General features: G+C 43.4%; 2 protein-coding genes across 2 annotated transcripts; one reads left to right on the forward strand and one right to left on the reverse strand.

Moving 5' to 3' along the window:
- Nucleotides 1–1,559: 1,559 nt before the first annotated feature.
- Nucleotides 1,560–4,183, reverse strand: spata2 (spermatogenesis associated 2). Its single transcript, XM_030769263.1, has 2 exons — nt 3,687–4,183; nt 1,560–3,341 (listed from the first exon to the last, which is right to left on the reverse strand). Exons 1-2 carry the CDS (start codon nt 4,023–4,025, stop codon nt 2,046–2,048), a joined length of 1,635 nt encoding a protein of 544 aa, XP_030625123.1. The 5' UTR covers nt 4,026–4,183; the 3' UTR covers nt 1,560–2,045.
- A 2,988-nt stretch (nt 4,184–7,171) lies between these two features.
- rnf114 (ring finger protein 114) lies at nt 7,172–10,770 on the forward strand. The gene is made up of 7 exons (XM_030769363.1): nt 7,172–7,289; nt 7,579–7,794; nt 8,376–8,526; nt 8,627–8,733; nt 8,889–9,003; nt 9,261–9,368; nt 9,971–10,770. The coding sequence occupies exons 2-7, from the start codon at nt 7,661–7,663 to the stop codon at nt 10,034–10,036; spliced, it is 681 nt and encodes a 226-aa protein (XP_030625223.1). The 5' UTR covers nt 7,172–7,289; nt 7,579–7,660; the 3' UTR covers nt 10,037–10,770.
- Nucleotides 10,771–19,807: the final 9,037 nt, after the last annotated feature.

Consider the following 19,807-nt stretch of genomic DNA (forward strand, 5'->3'; position numbering starts at 1 on the left):
TACAGCAGCCCCTGAAAGACAGGCCAGAGGCATGAAGACAGAGGAGAGAGGAGTGTTTTCCCTTCTTATGCCTTTTTTTCTTAGGAAGTTAAAGTGAGGGAGCGAAGTACACTTCTGTAATGTCAACGTTTTGGGATACCTGTAAAAAGATTCTTTTTCTTGACCTAGCTTTTCAATGTAGTGCTCAATTATAAATCACTATAATGGTATAATGCACACCAAATCAGTGAACCAATAACAGGGGATATAGAGAAAACATCAATGTCACTTCACTTCCTTTATTTGCTAATTACGTTAGTAATTGGCTTCCCTGTTGTTCCACCGCCTCTGGGGCTCAGAGACACAGTTTGCATAACGCTGAGAGAAAACATTTGGACGCTAAACAGTGTCGGGACTGTACAGAGGGTGAGAAGACCGCCCCCTGGTACAGAGGGTGAGAAGACCGCCCCCTGGTACAGAGGGTGAGAAGACCGCCCCCTGGTACAGAAGGTGAGAAGACCGGCCCCTGGTACAGAGGGTGAGAAGACCGCCCCCTGGTACAGAAGGTGAGAAGACCGCCCCCTGGTACAGAAGGTGAGAAGACCGGCCCCTGGTACAGAAGGTGAGAAGACCGGCCCCTGGTACAGAGGGTGAGAAGACCGGCCCCTGGTACAGAGGGTGAGAAGACCGGCCCCTGGTACAGAGGGTGAGAAGACCGGCCCCTGGTACAGAGGGTGTTCTCCGATCGGTCTGCGACTTGATGTGACGTGACACTGAGAGGTTTGTTTGGGCTCGTTAGAGTTAGTGTTTAGGGTGTGGAAAACAGTAGTGAGAGATGAGTTTAAAGAAAAAAACAAAAAACCAAAAACAGAAGAGTAAGATGACAGTCTTAAGAGGCAATCTGTAAAACCGTTTACAGCAGCTTCCTCATAAAAGTAAATCTCCTTTTTTCATCCTTTTAAACTCAAGCACAAAACATGGGTCATTCAAATTTTCCACCACGCTTAAGGACCTCAACCACATCGTTCAGATATAAATTCAACTTGATTCAGTCATCAGTCATACAACACATAAAAATAAGAATATTTCTCAGCTTTGAAACAAAGAAGTGCCCCCCCGCCCCCTGTCTTTTGCAGGTCAAATGTTTGATTATACTGCGTTTTGTGTCCTGGTGGGAGGAATGTGATGATGCAGGTTAATTAAAAAAAAAAAAAAGGTACATAAGTGTACCCCCCCTGCACTTCACACAGCAGCACTTTTCAAAACGCAGCCTGATGACTTGAATCTTTAGGCTAAACTGACAAAGGCGTTGTTCATCAGTGGACTATATAGTGGCTTACAATCACACCTGATACAAATTTGCACCACTTACCTATTCCCCTTGCCCAAGTTCACCCCCCCCCCCCCCCCCCCAAACAATCCCACCCACACAAAGAACGGTCTCACATAGATTTATAGAATATTCCATTCAAAATATATAATATTGAATTCCAGTGTAATGTTTCTTTTCAGTTTATGTTTGATTTCTCTTTTTTTTTTTTTTCAAGTTTGAAAACGTTTCTTCATATGTCATTCAAATCCAGGAAAGTTTTTGCTGAAGTGTCCTAGATGGGGATGATCCTACAAAGGTGAAGCCAGAGTTTTCAGAAGACGAACATCAAGTTTGGGGCAACCAAGTTCAAGCCGAGCGGCTTTTCCGTTTTGTTCTTTCGTGTTTTTGTTTGTTTGTTTGTTTGTTTGTTTTCTTCTTTAATTTCACCAGAAGTAAAGTTAGACTCAGAGGGGAAGGAAGAACTACAAGATCACATGACCGAGCAAGCGTAAATGGAGAGCGATAAGAGGAAGAAAGAAGGAAGGAAAAAGAGAGAGAGAGGAAAAAAAAAAGCTGCAGTGAACTAGATTGGAGGAGATTTGCTGCTTCACTGATGCTGTATGCATTCCAGAGCTGTCAAAACCTTGAAAGTGAAAGACAGAGAGAGAGAGAGAGAGAGAGAGAGAGAGAGACGAGATAGAGAGAAAGCAGAGGGAGGAGAGACAGACAGCGCACGCCCGGGGCATGTGCTTGCCTATCGATAGACCAGGTGTGATATGGTACTGGACTTGAAGTTGAGCTGGTGGTTTGGCATGAAGTTGTGGTTGGGGTTTTTGCGGGTGCACATGTCACTGGCATACAGGTTCATGCACTGGTCGCAGGAAACCTTGGAACAGTTAACGCAGGTGTGCGTGGCGCCCGGCTTGTTACAGAACCCGCAGCGCGAGCCGCCCACGCTCATCCTCTCGCTGCTGATGGGGGCGGCGCTGGAGGTGGGAACCATGGCGACGGGCTTGCTAGGAAACAGCTTGGTGCTCAACATGGGTTTGTCTGCCAGCTGAGGGTGAGAGTGAGGGGGCGGATGGGGGTGCACGTGGGAGTGGGTGTTGGAGTAGACGGACAGCTTCTCTTTCATGGGAACGTATCCGTCCGAGGGGCGCGAGGTTTTGGGGTAGTCCTGATAGCCGCAACAGGGGGCCGGGTCGCTGGTGTGACAGGAAGGGCACAGGATCATATCACAGCTCTGACACGAGGAGAGGTTTGGGCACCCTTGACCGCACCCCTGACACTTCATTCCATGACTCTTAACAGTCCAGCCGTCCCGGGCTTCCCGCGGCTCTCTGCTTGGCGGCCTGGAGGGCGTCTGACGCCCGCCCAGTCCCCTCTCCGTGTATAGGTCGATTTCGTCCAGCGAGGACAAGTGATAGGAATAGGGCTCGGATGGGGGCGACTGGATGGGGAAGAACTCGGCCACGGGGCTGTAGGAGGGCGGGGCGGCGACGGAGAACAGCGAGGTGTTTGGCCTGATGATCTCGTCCTTCATGTCCTCCTCAGTGTCCACGAACAGCGGCTCCTTGCGGAGGCTGAGGGAGGCCCTCAGAACCGGCTTGCTGGCGGGATGCCAGTGGCCCGCGCTGTCTGTCACGTCCACTGACTTGGACGGTCGTCCGCTCCTCCTCAGGGGGGCTCGTTCTATGTCCATGGGACGCACCGACAGGCGGGACATGTCCCCCGTTACCACCTCCTGTCGGCGGAGCACATCGGCGCAACCCGCGGCGTCTTCCCGGCTGTTCCTCCTGATCTCCACTGCGTCCAGCTCGGACGCCACCCCCCGAGACAGAGCCACCACCTCCCCCAGCAGACGGCACTCGGCCTGGGCCAAGAGCAGCTCAAAGGCCAGCTGTCGGAGGTGTGGAGCTCCGCCAGGATGGTCTCTGACGTGGTACTGCAGCTCCTGGTCCCTGGTATAGCCCATGGAGCGCAGCAGAGAGCGCAGGTCTGAATCACACATGGCTGACTGCAGCTGATACACATATGGCCCAGTGAAGGTCTGCGTGAACAGAGAACACCCCGAAAAACACCATCAGACCCAAAACCGTAACTCTCCTGTAAACACAGAGACACCTAACCTAGGGAGCTTTAAGCTTTTGGGCAAACTCCGACAGGATTAAAACACTGATGCTAGTCTGACAGTTTTAAAACACTTCATCAAGTGTCCGAAGCGTAAAAACTCTGTCCATGCTGAAGTGACTGAAATATTAAAAATATTCAGCAAAATTAATTCAAATATTTGTTATATGATGGCATATTAAAGTACCATTGATATTTCTTTTCTTTTTTTTAAACAAGACCCCTGCCAAGACCCCTGAATGTATTCTGATATCTGAGCACTCACCTTGATACAGCGAAACTCTTTCTTCCAGGGAAAAAGCAGTAAGTTGGTACAGACCGACTCCAGGGTAGAGAAGGCCGTTTCCAGGGACTTGAGGCTTGAGCCCCTGTGGGTCCGTAGTGAGTTCTCCACAATGTCGTAGAACCGTACCATTCGGAACCGGTTCCCCGGGTCGGGCTGGTAGGCCCCTAAGAGAGCGGTAGCCGTGGAGATGAGCGCCTCTTCGCTCGTGGACCCCTGCTTACCACCTCCTTCTCCCCCGCTACCAGAACCCTCTTCAAGTCGTTTCTCCAGCGATGCCACATACCTCCTGAACAAATCCTCACGCAGCTTGGCATCCATTGGTGGCAGTGGGCTGCGTACCCTGCACCTCCTCTCTCATCCCCCACCCCGGACGCCTCTCAGGCACACTCAGCCATCGCACAGTCCCGTTGGGCCGGAGACTGGAGGAAGAGGAGCGGTCACGCAGTCCAGGGATGGCACGATCAGCAGGACACAACCATCCTCCAGAGAAAAAAAAAATAAAAATTGGTGAAATCCAAGAAAAAAAAAATTGAAAGATAACTCAGATCTATCTGAATCGCCCCACTTGTCTTGGTTTAATTTGAAAGCTCGTTTTGCTTTCGGTTCATGCTTTCACTCCAGATCCTTCATTAACCAAATTGCCTTCTAGAGGGCAGAGGGACAGTTTAGAGAGAGAGGGTAGATGGGGGCTGGGTGAAGGAGGGCTCTTCACTGCGAGTGTTTTTGGACTTGAGTCTGCCACCCTCTGTGGGTTCAAGGTCAGGATGTGCTGCAATAGATGGAAGTGCAGATGAACATATCCAAAATATGCAAACTGCTGCAACAGAAAAATAAAGTAGAAATAATGTCCTCTTTGCATATAACAGTGAGTTTCTCATAATCTAGATGTAGTGAAAACAGTTTGAGCATTTAGGGGTCTTTTACATCCTTACTGGTGAACAAAATATCACCCCATGATTAAGAAAAGCTCACATGCATCGTTAAGAAATCCAAGACAGACCACAACCAAGAGCTACTCCCAAATTAACAGAAAAAAAACATCAAATGGTCAAACTTGCCACTTCAGTAACGTATCCCACGCTTACTCTAGCATGGAGGGGTGCAGTGATACACACCCACACAACCACTGTCATGGAAAACTACAGTGTGAACGTGAAGCAACCCTTCCATTTCACCTATTATCTTATCGTACAACTTACTGTTACTATTTCAAATGCATCCTCCGTGGTTAGCTACTTAACGCTGACACAAATGTACAATCACTCACATACATACGCCCTCATTACGGCATCCATATTCGAAGCTACCGTCTTTGCATTTCGATGGGAACTTGTGATCATCGTCACCGGAGCCAGTTTCACTGACATATTTCGGTAACTCTGGATACACGTTGCGTGCATTTAAAGTGTCTATGGCAAAATCTATGGCGACGAACTATCAGGCTCAATCTGAATGCAACCGGTTTTTGCGATACACACGCCCTTCCCTCCCTCATTCGCGGATGTGATGCTTCCATCCTCGTAAGGGAGGCTGCATACCGGATACAAGGAGAGACTGAAGAGAAGGAAAAGAGCTAGCTAGCAAAAACAGTTACCGGGTTCACGTAGTAGACAACAATATACGGTGGTTAACCATTTGTTTTGTCCAAAAGCCTGAGAACAGTTCGAGTGAGACCGGGTTTGTTAGTGATGGTGGATGCTTTACATTAGCTAACGTCACGTAGCAACCATGCGACAGAACATAGCCAAATAAATACGTACAAATGACTGATGTCAAAATGAGCCTTCATTTAGCGGGCTGACGTTAAACTAAACTGTTACAGGATGAGAAGCATCTGGCGCATAAACCCGAAACAAGTTCTTGAAATTAAGACTGATCCTCGCCAAATGTAAGATATTTGTTTTGATCAAATGGCTTATCGAGTTATTTTTCTGTTTTAGGGCTGTCACAGGGGCCCTAGAAATCAGAGACGCCCAACTCCAACTAGCTAGCTTGCTAGTTAACCAGCTCGCTAACAAGACAGCTTCTATGGACTTTTGATATGGCTGCAGGTATGGTCTGTTACTATAAATGAAAATCCGATTGTATTACAATGAAATAACAACATATGTGATAGCAGTGGAGCAAAACACTTAAACGATGAACCATGCAATTTTTGGTGAGACGCCACTAACATTCAACACCTTACCTTGGCGTTTCACTGGAAATCCCCACTGCCCCTCTGCGCATGTGCAAAATTGATTACCAACAACAAGTCGTGCATTTAGCAACCGTGAGCCAAAAATATAAACAGGAATTGTATTTTTCTGCTCTCCACATCTGCAAAATAAAAACCCTCACAACGAAAGCCTCACGTATATATAATCAGAAGCAATGGGAATTTTTTTTTTTTTTGCCTTTCAGTATAAAATCAGCTTCAACAGCTACATGTGACGTTTGCGCACTAAACTGAAAATACTGAACCACACTGACGTTGAAATAATATTCTTTCGTATCACATGAGTGTTACAGGCTCTGAAGTGATAACCAGCAATTGGATATATACAGCTTTGTGCGCTGAGGCCACAACAGAAAACTTGAGGAGTAGTTGATACAATGGCAGTATAATTATCACTTTCATGAAACAACAACAACACAACAACAACAACAACAATACTACTACTACAACTACTACTACTACAACTACTACTAATAATAATACAGAACAACAACAACAACAACAACTACAATAATAATAATATAAAAAAATATGTTGTCAACACTGTTTAAACAACCATCCTTCTTTTGATGTGCTAGTTGTGCATGCATGATGAGTTGAAGGGTTAACTCTGTCATCTCGAGAAGTTTTTTTACATTTGCAAAACTCTCATTTTAAAAACATTTTCTGCAATAACTGGCTCATTGTCACACATCAGATCAGGAAATTACATAAGCAGCCAATCTGATTGTTTCACTATGCTCTCATCAAAATTATTGGTGTGGTTCTTCATATAATTACATCAAAAGCTACGGAAATACCTGTAGAATAGAGTAATAACACGCCCTTAATCCGAATTCAAGGTCTGACTATTCAACATCCGACCATGAAAGACTCCATGAAAAAGCATTTACCGATGGTTTCTGAAGAAGTTTATCAATCTCTGTTCATGTGTCTTGTTAAGAAAAATGCCTTGCAAATATATTTGTGAGCATTATTGATATTAGGAAATTGCAGGTGCTTAACAAAACAACTGACGGATTAAGTACAGTCTCTCCCCATATGCTCTCCACACGCATCCACTGCACAAAAACCAGACCTTAACAGATTTTCAACTTTCGAAAAATGCAGTTAAACTGACCATGTACACACAGGTCCTGTGTACTCACGGGACTTTAATTTTGAAATCAACATTTTACAGCTGCACATTTGCCGTTTTCACGTTGCTGAACAGGCATGTGTAAGTGAAGGTATCGGAAACGCGCTCGTGCGTCTTCTTGTAATGCTAAACTGAAACCCCACGGAACTGTCAGTGCGAAACAAGAACGTTGTAGTTTGTAAAGAGATGACTTCGCGAAGACATTGTGTTGCGATGTAACTGCCAAGTAAGACTTGTTGGTTTATATATTTTCGTTGCATCAGATGTTAAGTCAGGATAGCAAAAGACCAAATGTCTTTAGTGTAACAACACGAAACCCCAAGTTATTTGTTATTAGCAATGTTTGTATTCAACTTGAAGTGAGTAGGTTAGCAGTGCAGTAGACATCGCCCCTTTTATCCACGATTACAATGATCTTTGCACGTTCAAATCTGCGTGAAGCTGGAGTTTTCTGTATATTAGCGAAACTGCATCAGTAACATGAGCTAACTATAATTTGCTCCTCCTCTCAACAGATATTGCACTCCGGTGACGTTAGACTCTCAGAGGATTTTTTTCAGTAGTTTCCGTACAAGAATCCCGTACCAAAGAGAAGCAATGGCGATGCTGGGCAGCGTTGCACCACAAAGTGCAAGAAATGTTACAAGTGGTGACAAGGACATGACAGAATTCATCTGTCCGGTGTGTCTTGAGATTTTCGACAGTCCTGTGAAAACTCAGTGCGGACACAGGTGTGTGTAACCGTGGCAAACATATAGCTCGGTTCATAGTAGTTATGATATTATGACTATAGGTTGCTAAGACAGTTTGAGAAAGTGATTCATTCGATAATATGTTTTGTATACATCGTTAACGTTTTGTGATTTCGACTGGTATGCTACTCATAGCTTAGCGGTTAGCATGTTGTTTTGTTTCGCAAATGTATGTTTTTATGTTTAGCAAATTTGTAAATATACACAGTTAACTTTTACTTTCAGTTCTGTTACTGGAACAGCTCAGCATAGCACGGACTCTTGGAACTTGTAGTTTGCAGCTGCTTACAAGAAGGCTTGCTGCCGCTGAACAAACTACAACACCCATCGTCCCTTTCTAGTCGGGCTCTAGGAAGCCCATAGAGAGTTGATGTAAAGGTTTTTAAGTGGCTGCAGTGCCTTTATGGTAGCTTTGTGTTTCAGTTTCAGTAGATGACAGCTTATGAACAATACATTTTCAACAGGATGGATTTTTTTTATTTTATTTTACTGTGAATTAATAGAATTCCATCTTTGTGACTAGGCTCTCTTATGAGATCACTCTCTCTCCCTTGGCTTAGATTCTGTGACAGCTGCCTGAGGGAGTGCTTGCGACCCCAGAAACCTGTGTGTGCTGTATGCAGGACAGCTCTGGTGCATTGGGAAAGTGATGCCCATATGCAGGCCTTGATCCAAACTTCAATAGGTGCATGCAAGGGCTGTGGAGAAGAGGTGTGTATGTGTGTTGTTGTTGTTAATTCTATAACCAAATGTTCTGTTAAAGCTGTTAAACCATGCTATAATACTGAAATATGATTCTTTCTGTGGTCAGGTGTCCTTGTCTGCCATGAGAAAACACACAGCAAACTGCCTTAAGTACCAAGAGTATATTCAGGAAGGAGTAAAGAACAGTGCACAGACTCAGTCTGCCATGGTCAGGTGGGAGAATCAGTGAAAAATCAGATATCCTTTTCCATCTCACCATTTTATCTTTCTTTTTTCTGCCTTTTATCAATGTTAATACAGTAAGTAGATTGAAGCAACCATGACTTTTTGAAATTAAAATTGAGCTCCTTGTGTTATCCTTGGTTTAGTCCGGCGCCGAACCGCTTTACTTTCTCCTGTCCTTACTGTAACTGCCCAAATCTGGACCAGGACGGCCTCGTGGAGCACTGCACATCCAGACATGTGCGAGACCCGCGTCAAGTGGTAGGACCCCTTACAACTTCATCTGTTTGTTTCAAAACCCAGTGAGGGGAACAGGATAATTATAATAATATCAGTTAGGGATAATGACAGCACTAATGACGTTAATTGGTGCTGAATAGAAGGAAGATGACTGAAAGCCCAAAAAAAAGCCAACAGCACAGGATTAGCATGTCTGTTAGTCATAAAGCATTGATTGGTAGTAGAACTCTCTCGTCTGTTAATCTTTTGTCTTTGCTCTTTTTTAAACATCTCTCCAGGTGTGTCCTATCTGTGCCTCCATGCCCTGGGGTGACCCTAACTACAGAAGTGCGGATTTCCTTCAGCATCTCAAGATGCGTCACACCTTCTCATATGACACATTTGTGGTAAGCATCCAGCAGTGCATTGCATCTCATTAGCAATAAACTATGACCAAGACTTCATTTTTTTTCTTTCTTTATTGTTATGTATAATCTCACACTAACAGACAAGTTACAGTAACCTGTTAACAATAACTTGTCAGCTCTGACATATACACTCCCTACAAAGCAAAAGTGAGGTAAAATTCAGAGAAAAAAACATGTTGGCTAGTGTGTGCAGTAAAGCTTTGATCAGAGATATAGAGTCATGATAGGAAGGAAACAGCCGCTATATCTGGGACACTTTTGTGTGAAGGTAAGTAACTGATGCAGCAGAATACTTCTTGGCAAAAGATGTTAAATTCTTAACATTGTTTTCTCACCTTTCCGTGTGTCACTGGTCATGTGTGTCATATTTGTTGCACATTAGTTCTCACAGAAGCAAAGTCTTTTTCAACTCCGCTTTTTTTTTTTTTTTTTCCAAGAGAAACATAAGCAATACTGAGATGCTGCACATTGACCAAAAGTCTGGGAAAAAAAAAAAAAATCAAATGTTTCTTTTTGAGCCAGAATGCCCAGCCCTGCTATGGTGAATGAACTGTAATGTGTCTGTCTTGCTCCCGTTGCAGGATTACTCCACAGACGAACAGGCAATGATCCAGGAGGCCCTTCAGCGTTCGCTCATGGATAAGTAAGGTGGTCACAGACAGAAAGGGTCAGGGAAGATGGGAACCGGGCAGGGTCAATGCCAAACATTACCAAAACACACTCGAACACACACTGTTTCGTATTTTTCACTCCGAGTTTTGGGGGAAACAAACAAAATAAAACAAAACAAAACAAAAAAACTAACAAAAAAAGTTTCTTTGGCAGAATCCCTTCAGTTTGAATCGGTCAGTAAATAAACTGCACCGTATGAAAAAAAAAAAAATCGAAAAAAAAAAAAAAATCAGCCGAATATAATCCTCATATAAGTAAATGAATGGTTAAGCATTAATCAAAGAACGCTGGTGTTGTAAATGGGCTAACCTTGACTGAAGCTGGTCTGTCCTGTCATTTGGCACAGTAATGTTGTGTTTCTTAGCTTTTGCCACTTCATGGGATAATAAGTTCTTGGTGTAAAATAAATGGTGATGAGGAGACATATTTAACTTTGTATGACCCTACATATTTCATATTTCATTGCAAAGACTGAGCCGAATGCTGTCATTAGGGGGCGATCTTTGCTAAATGTTTGTCCCCCCCCCCGCCCCCTCAGGTTTTCTTACAGTTCAGTGAATTGAAAGTGAGAAAAACTCCCTCAATTAGTTGCTCGTGTGTGCTGGCAGAATACCTTTAGAGATGGTACTGACTACTAATCTTTTTGGAGCAGAAACTTCCAGAATTTGGTGGCTCTGTGTAAAATCACTTTGTGAGTGCGTTGGTTTTTGTGACAAAAGGATCACAACTTTCTCAGTTGCTGTTTGTTTTAATCTCATCTCTTGTTTTGATTTTAAGACAGTTTGGATGTGATATCATAGAGTTAGGGCAGCCTTCTTTATTATCAAAACCATCATGATGTATAATAAAAAATATATATATAGTATACATATGTACATATATATATATATATACACACACACACACACACACACACACACCTTTGGATATTTACTGCTATGCCAAAGGGAGTCTAAAGGGAGAAATCTGTCAGAATCTGTGTCTTAGTAGACATTTACATAGATCCCTTAATCCTTTCTACACTGCAATTTATTAAGTGGCCTGTGGAGGGCAGTATTGTACCACCAGACCTCAATTAGCTTTCCCTAACCTGTATCTCCATCTCATTTCCCTGATCAGAGCTCAGTAAGAACTCAGTGCTATCTCATCTTTACTTCTCAAGTCAAAACTAAGGACATCATCAAATACCACTGAAGCACAGGAGACTGTTGAGGGGAAAAAAAGAGGCATTGCCTTGATTTGACTGGCTTTCATTTGATTGGCATTTATGGTTGTCTACCTTGCCTTTGGGCCTCACTATGTGACCTTGTGTAGTTCAGACTAAAGACATACATTTTTGTCAATGAAGCTGGATTAGTACTGTCTTAGAAACTTTTATGTTGTATTTAGACATCTATCTATTCTTCACTTATCACTTCTGAGGCTATTTGAAGACTTGTGAGTAATAATTGTTATTTTGGTGCAAAATACTTAGTGATATTAATAAATAAAAATGATAACAATATAGGGAAAAAAATACACAAATAATATATGGTAGATCGTTGCCAGTATTGTTAGGATTTGCATTGATCCTTAAAGTTGACTTCTAAATAAACAGAACTGTTTTGCCCTAGGTTGTGCAGATTGTATACTATATTAGATCTTTTTTTAATTAAGAGCTTTTTTTATGTGTGCCTTGGACTGGATTTGTTTCTATATGAATAAAATGTTCAACTTCTCTAGCTTTTGTTTAAGGTGCTGGTTTTTCCTTATTATTTACTATCTACCCAGTCTCCTCATCCTTTATACCACGTTTTGTGATTGGAAACTCTCATTTTCTTTTCCTCTGCGAGCTCCCCTATCTCTCTCTTTTCCTCTCTCTATCAGTCTCTGTTCTTCATCTGCCCCCCCCCTCTCTCTTTCTCTCTCTCTCTCTCTCTCTCTCTCTCTCTCTCTCTCTCTCTCTCACTCACACCCAGTCCTGCCAGCCCTGATGTCTGAAGGTGCTAAATCCTGATAAATTAAAGCTCTTTAATTATTTAAACACTGGACCCTGAAATCACAGTGAATGATTTATACCTGTGTGTGAGATGTGTGGGGGCAGAAACAACACCGAGTGCGCTGATGGATGACACGGGGGTGGGGGGGGGGCGGGTGAGGGGCCAGTGCGTCATCCAGGGAGCTCCGCTAGCTAACGCCACACAACACAAACACTGTTTGAGACTGTAGTGGAACTCAAGTGGAACCTCCTCTACACTTCCAGTGTCTTCTACAGAGAACTGGACAGCTCTACCCAAAAGGCTTCATTCCTGTCTCATTTTCAGTCCACCTATACTCTTTTTTTCTCTATGACACATTCCTATATTGATTGATAGATGACTAGTTAGACTGACACAGAGGTGGTTCTCCTGATCTTCAGCATGTTTTTTTTCATGCGTTTGTCTTGTTAACACATCACTAGAGCTTCTTTGATTTTCTTTTTCATCATTAGGCCAAAACTCAAAACTTAGAATGAGAAACTGAATAGAAAGACAAGGTTTGTTTTATATACTTACTGCAGAAAGCATATTGCATGAGAAAGGTGTCAGTCTCTGCTGTGTGTGTTGTTTGCGAGTGACAAGAGAGCGTATGATGAAATGATACCCTCAAGCACAGCTCAGACATCCAAGACTGTTATTTACACTGTCCAGGGGGAGTAGAGAAACTTCCCTTGTTTTTGTTTTGTTTTTTTCTTTACACATGCTGTTTTCACATCAGTAATTACTTAAGCGATTTATAACAAGTCTCTTGCCTTGTTACATGTACCATTCCTCCAGTCTTCCTCATCTGCGCCCCCCCCCCCCCCACCCGCGCTATGTCCTCCTTTTTTGTCTTTCTACTTTCCTGATCATTTTTCGCTTCTGGCAGCTGCAAAAGTTGGCTGAGTGAGAGCTAACGAGATATCGTAGAGCTTCTAGGCAGGAAGGAAATGGCCCTACTAAACATGGGCTCCCTCTCTTCTTTTCTTCTTTTTTAGTGAAGTGGCGATGGGTTTTAAGAAAAGAAATGTCGAGGTGGAAAGAGATTAAAAAAAAAGAGAGAGAGAGAGAGAGAAAAAAAAGGTTGGGGGGCGGAGGGAGGGAGAGGGGGAGGGGAAAGGAAAGAGAGAGAGAAAGTGAACATATTGAATAAAAATTTAATAAAGTTCAGCATGTCGTTTCTTTGATGAGAGAATTAGAAAGTATGTTGAGACTTCAGGCTGTGTAGAGGCAGCAATTACTGTTACACGTCCCTCCGGGAAGGCTTTGGAGGGGAAGAGAAACAGGGGCTTCGTTTTGTTCAGAAGTGTGTCACGCCTAGACGCACTTCCACTTTTCTTTCTTTCTTTCTTTCTTTCTTTCTTTTGTTTTATCACCGGAGTGTTCGTTCAAGCGTAGAGTTGAGGAGGATCTCAGTCACGTTTAGTGCTGAAGAAGGTAGTGTTTCTGAAAGAGACCTGAGAATTGGATGACTGCACTTAAGTTATGAGCAAGCTGATTATCAAAGGCCTAAGAGTTAGCAAAACTTTGTTCACCTGTAACTTATAATCACTTAAAATGTAAAATAAAAAAAGAAAAGGTCGTGTAAATTGAGGCTCATTCGGGTGTGAGCACCTCAAGTCAATTCAAGACCTGCCTTTTTCCAGCGCTTCATCTTTGTGATATCTCTCACTCTCAAGTGTCTTCATTTTTCCCAGTTCTTTTGCAATCTGAATATTATGTTTGTTATTAACCCCAGAAAGTGCAACTCTATTTTGGAGTCATTTGTCTGCATAGCTGAAGTTTTCGTTAGCTATCTTCTCCATCTCGGCATGGATAAATTCAATCTGGTCTGCTTTGAGTCGTGGTAGATTCTCAGTTTCTAGTCTTTGTGGACCAGTCATGCTGCCTTTTGCTCTCAGTCTAAACAGAGTGAGAGATTCACACCTGGGAAATTTGTTACTTTGTCCAAAGAAGTTGTTAGTGCGTGCAGGACACCGGCTTTTTGGACTTGAGGGCTTGAGTTATCCCACCCTGCCAAACAGAGTCTTTCTTTACACTCTCCATCATCACTGGCATTTTATATTTGTGTTTTTCTCACTCAGACTTGGTTCACTCTCTGTAGTTTGGTTGCTGGAGTAAACACTTGAGGGTGTGTGGTGTTTATCTGTATACCCTTTTTTTTGCCTAGAAAGAAAAGTGTTTCTCTCTCTCAGGTTTTGCTGAGCCAGGTATCTGCGTATCGAAGGAGAGGAGAGAAGTGGAGCGCGGGGAGTTTGTTCACCGCAAAAATTCCTCAAAGTCAGTAGAAACAGGAAGCCTGAGACGGGAATCCTGACGGACGCCCTAGCGACGCGGGGCAGGTTAATCCTTTCAAATGTTTGAACAGAAAGGGCTGGCGGGCTTCCCCGACTTCAAGACCAATTCTAACACCGGCCCCCTCTTCCGCTCTTAAATTCCCTGCGTCCGACCCCCCTGCTCCTGTTTCACAGCCTGGGAGAGAAAACAGGCTTAACTTTGATTTAATAATGCCTGAAACCAACCTGGCACTGAATCAGCTCTTTGCCACTTTGCCAAGATTTTCATACGCTCGTTAACTTCCTTTGCCCCTTATCAACTAAATACCAAAAAAACCAGAGTTAGAGACAGAGATAGAGATCAGGAGTTAAAACGACAAACACGGTGCCTGTCTTCCTCTCGTTTAACATTGAGGTGATGAATATAATGGGGACTATGGCTTTGTTTGTCCTAAAACACCTGTATGATACTCTGGAGAGTTTAGGCTGAAAGCAGATCGGCTTTTGCGTGTATGTGTGTGCGTGCGTGTGTGTGTGGGGATATGTGTGTGTGTGGGGATGTGTGGGTGGGTGTGTGGGTGGTGGGCCATTTAGTGGAAGTGAGATGAGTTTTAATCTGGCTCGCAACAAGAAGAGAGATGAAACTAAAGCACCAGTCTGCCAGTAGATCAGGTCTCCTTGGACATAGTCATAGTTATGACTCTGTGCTTTTGAGTCATAAACCTTTTGTGTTTTTGCGGATTTACAGGCGGTCTTGTGTTTCGGGGGAAACTTTGTTGTGCACGGAGAAAAGGGATAGCATGGCCAAAAGTGGCTGCAGGCATCACGGAAGGACAATACACCGCCTCCTAACTGCACTGCGTCTCCTGTTTGTCCTGCTTGTGTCTCGATGATGTTGAATGCCAGGAAAAAAAAAAAAAAAACGAGAAGAAAGATGGGGGATCGGGATGTGGCTTATGGCATTGCCAGAGAAGAACAGTCAGAGGAGATGTACAGGCATTCTTAGTAACCCCAACAAGGTCTCCAAATTGAAAAACATTCTTTACAGCTCAGTGGTCAAGAGCAGATACTCAACGTAGTGTTCTTGCCATTACTTGTGTCGCTCCAACTCTGCGTTAATAGAGGCAAACAAAGCTGTGTTTCCATAAGCAAATTTGATTATTTTGTGGCTGTTTTGTTTAAACATATTTGTGAAAATCAAACACAGCTGCCATTTGTGGTGGGTGAAATTTGGGGAATAGTCTGCCTTAGGGTCATTTTTGTCTCCATGAACAACATTTTCTGGAAATTGTGGAATTATAGCCATGATTTGTTGCTTTGAAACAGCAGTTTTTTTATTCAAAATGTTTAAGTTCCACTCTTCCCAGTGTAACTCAGTTTTCATATGTTTGGCATGCAATGTATTGCAAAGTCATTATCTTATGGTATATAAGCTTATAATAATAATAATAATAAACATTTATTTAGAGCCCAGTATCACTATTGATAGTCTCAAACGGCTTTACAGCATGTGTGAGTAAAAACATGTGTCTGATTATTACTGTTGCACAATGTTCTGAAGTTAATCGGAACTTTTTGAGCCCTTGGAGTTTGTTTAAAAACCTTTAAAGTATTCAAAATATGTTCAGCTGCATTTTTTCCTCTTGAAAACTTAATATGGGAAACACCAATTCGAGACATAGGTTATTTATGTATTTCCTGCATTTCTTCTTACCTTTTAGCTAATATTTGAAAGTTTAGGCTCGTTCCCCGTGGCATGAAAATAGGTGTGTGTGTATGTGTGTATGAGTCTGTGGTATCCCACGAGTAAGATGTCTGTGTGTGTGTGTGTGTGTATATGTGTGTTTGTATATAATTTTTCAGGGGAGAGGTGGAATGGGAGGGGCTGTCACAGTGGAATACCAGGCCAAGCAGGGGAACCGGAGCTAAATTTTGTTGCCTCCCATCCTTCCCTTGCAGAATAAGTACAGAGGGAGTGTATGTGAGAGTCTCTGTACAGTGAAGCCCTAGGCTATCATTCGCCCATTAATTTTTCCATTTGAAATCAAGGCTTACTGGGAAAGAGATTGGGGAGGGGGGGTTGGACGGGGGAACGGGAGCGTTGAGTGAACCGCACCTGCAGATGCTTTAATGACCAACAGGGGAGGCAATTTCACTTCCAAAACAGCTCCCATTCGTGCCTTGGCTCATCTCCTCTGCTCCTCTACCTTTACCCAGCTTAGAGAGGAACTCTGGCTCCATTATAAAGACAGCGTTTGATAATAGACACTTTCCCCACTTCAAACCCACCCCATCTCCACCCAAAAGCCCTCTAGCCTTCCACCCCCGCCGGCTATCTCTGATACGCACACTACCGCTGGAAGTCTTACTGTTAATTAGGAACTATCAGGGTTCCAGAACATCTCTTTTTAGGACAACATTTATCCTTCTTTTTTTCTCTCTAATTTTGTCCCACAGGTGTACACAGACAATGGATATGAAAAAAAGGACCAGTGTGGTATTGTCCCTGTTAACAATGCTGTAATTTGGCTTGGTCTGCAATGACTCCTGGCTTGTCATGGTTTGTTTTCTTTGGCTTAGCTGTGTTTTTTTTTCTTCGTGTTTTTTTTTTTTTTTTGGGGGGGGGGGGGGGGGTATGGAGGATATCACAGGTAAGGGATGACATGGAAATCGGAAAGAAATCAATCACTCTTTCCCTAAAAGAGAACGTCTGTGCATAATGTTATTCCGTCTGTCATAAACTAGATTAGTCGAAAGCACATCTCAGAGTCTTGATTGATGACAGCTGGGTTCTGAATCAAACTTAAGCTCTCTCTTAGGCACTGTCAGTTCCACTGTACATCTCCCTACACACACACACACACACACAAACATATGTCTTTTGGTTTGGCTTACATTCAGTCACATTTTGATCCACTGACAGAAGCTGATGGAAGAGGAAGTTGCTTACAATCTGGTAGCTGAAAACATCCAAAGCAATAAGTAACAGGACTTCTCCAGTAACTGGACGTTTCACGTCTCCTCTTCCCCGAAGCCGCCACTCCTCCCTCTGTTTCTCCCACACACACACACACACACACACACACAAACACACACACCGCTTACTTCTTTGCCTCCTTTTTCACTTTAATTCCGATCATTGGTTTCGCTCTTGTGTTTTCTTCTTTGTTGGGAGAAAAAAAAGCGCCACAGTTAGCTTATCTGTCAATCAAACAGCGTCAGTTGTCTGTTAGTGTCCATACACCTCCACTGGCTCACAGCTCAATTATTAACACACAGGTACTGAGGCAAAGTGCTGACAGGACACACACACACACACACATACACGTATCCCACCCCCCCCCCCTCCAATGACAGCTCATTTAAAAGACAATGGCCGTGGTGCCTCCCCCCTCCCCATTTAACTTGTCATGGCAGTCAAAGCACCTTCACTGTTATCTTCAGACGAATCCACCCTACATGATGTCAGTCAGTCAGTCATTAGAGAGGGCTGGCTAACCCATCTTCAGTATGAAAAGAGCTTTATTAAAATAACATGGCCTCATATGGGCTGCTTACAGTGTGGTTTATTCAGGGTGACTAGACTGCATTTGTTCTTCTGAGTATCATTAAAAATGCAGTTGGCTGAAAAGACTGTTTTGCTCGTAGCTTTTCAAGTATTTGTAAAGTTATGAAGGATAACGGCAGTCAGTAGTTGTCACTTTTAATTTACGGCTGCGTAATTCTTTGTTTCATACGTTTTCATTTGAAATTTATTGTAGCTGTCTCTTTCTGAGGTAATATTCCTAAACTTTTATCATATGCTAATGACTGATATGAAATGCCAGTGTGATCTCCTGAAAAAGTTATTCTAGCCTTAAAATGCACCTGTGATCTTTTTCAATGTGACAGATTGAGTCGAATATGTCAAATTTATGCCAACAGCTAGCAGATCAGATGTGGAAAAAAAAAAGAGTAAAATGGAATATTGAACTCAAGGATATTCATGAAGAAAATGTAAAGTATAGTGATGGCATGATAAGAAACGTAATTTTTTTTTAGCACTAGCTCCCCATGAAAACATTATATTCTTGTTTCTCCTGTAACTCTTATCACACAGACTGTAACGGCTGAGATTAACAGAATGGGTTAAATATATGTAGCGTCAGTAGACATCAGGAGTTATTAAGATCACCAGTGTCGCTCAGGGCTTTGCAGATAAATTGCCAAACGTCCCAATAATTAACCGCCCCTGTGCTGTGTGAGTGGAGTCGCACCTCCTCCTCGTGCCTCCTGAGCCTCCCCGCGTTTCCTCTGCTTTGTGCGGTGTGCCGTCTGAGAAAGGCAGCCGCGTTTTTTCCTCTTTTGAGAACAGACGACGCAGGCAGATCTGTCAATCTACTCTGCCTGTTTCTGCCATGCTCCTTCACCCCTCCCCGCTAAAGCTCAATAATTAACCAGGCAGGTACTGAATCTCACTGCAGGAAGGGCCCTAAAGGTGAGGCTGAAAAGAGGGAATGGGGGGGGGGGGTTTGGTAGGCTGTTGGTTTTTGATTGAAGAGAGTTTGATGGATATGACGGCAGCGTCACTGAACAGGATTCACATACGTGATGACACATCAAGTCACTTTAACAGTTTAAAAGGCAGCGATGGGAAAGCAGATATACCACTTTCATTTTTGCTCTCTCTCTCTCTCTCTCTCTCTCTCTCTCTCTCTCCCCCCATATCAATGGCTGTAAGTGACGTTCTTTTGATCCTGTCTCTCTAGTCTTGTCTTCTGAGGTCTTTCACTTCACTTGTGGTACCCAGCCAAATGTTAACGGTCTGCTTGGCATGTTGTGTGCATGAGGAGACGAACTGCCAAACAAAACGAGACAAAATAGGACTGATTCTGCTCACCTGGCAAGCTCCTCTCTCTCTCTTTTTTTTCTTTTCTTTTTAAGCACGTGCCCATACGTATTTGTGCCATGAACAGATTCTTTTCCTTTGTGTAACATATTTATGACCCTGTTTTTTTGTTTTTCTCTTTTCAAAAGTCAAACCTCTCTTTGTCCTTTCTCCCCTCTCCCAAAGTTCCCTGTGCATTTTTGGCATTCTTCCCCCCTTCATGTGTTTCTTAGGGAGAGGGAAAAATTGGAAAAATGTGCCTGACTTTGAAGTTTCCCTGAAAATGGCGAGGCAGGTCACAGGGAAGCTGGGTCCCTGTAGGATGAGGAAAGGGAAAAAGGGCAGGAAAAACTCTGGCAGTGCTTACGCTGTTGGTCAGGGGGAAACAGGGCAGAAGTCAAAGCAGTGTATGAGAATACAGAGTTACAGGGACAGCCATCACAGAGCAGTGCATGACAGTGCATTGAACTGTAGAGCTGCTGAGTGTGCGTGTGTACACGCGTGTGTGTGCTTGTGTGTGCTTGTGTGTGTGTGCTTGTGTGTGTGTGCGTGCGTGTGTGTGTAGGTGCGCGCACACTTTGCGTTTTTGGATGTCTTCATAAAGCA

The sequence above is a fragment of the Chanos chanos genome, chromosome 3 (assembly GCF_902362185.1).
Source record: "Chanos chanos chromosome 3, fChaCha1.1, whole genome shotgun sequence".
Lineage (NCBI taxonomy): Eukaryota > Metazoa > Chordata > Actinopteri > Gonorynchiformes > Chanidae > Chanos > Chanos chanos.

Bases quoted from the DNA above. Each gene is read 5' to 3' on its own strand.
- spata2 (XM_030769263.1), bottom strand. From the start codon at position 4,025: ATGGATGCCAAGCTGCGTGAGGATTTGTTCAGGAGGTATGTGGCATCG. The intron at 3,342-3,686 runs GTGAGTGCTCAG...CTGTTCACGCAG, and splicing joins AAGAGTTTCGCTGTATCAAG to ACCTTCACTGGGCCATATGT.
- rnf114 (XM_030769363.1), top strand. From the start codon at position 7,661: ATGGCGATGCTGGGCAGCGTTGCACCACAAAGTGCAAGAAATGTTACA. The intron at 7,795-8,375 runs GTGTGTGTAACC...CCCTTGGCTTAG, and splicing joins AAAACTCAGTGCGGACACAG to ATTCTGTGACAGCTGCCTGA. The intron at 8,734-8,888 runs GTGGGAGAATCA...TCCTTGGTTTAG, and splicing joins ACTCAGTCTGCCATGGTCAG to TCCGGCGCCGAACCGCTTTA.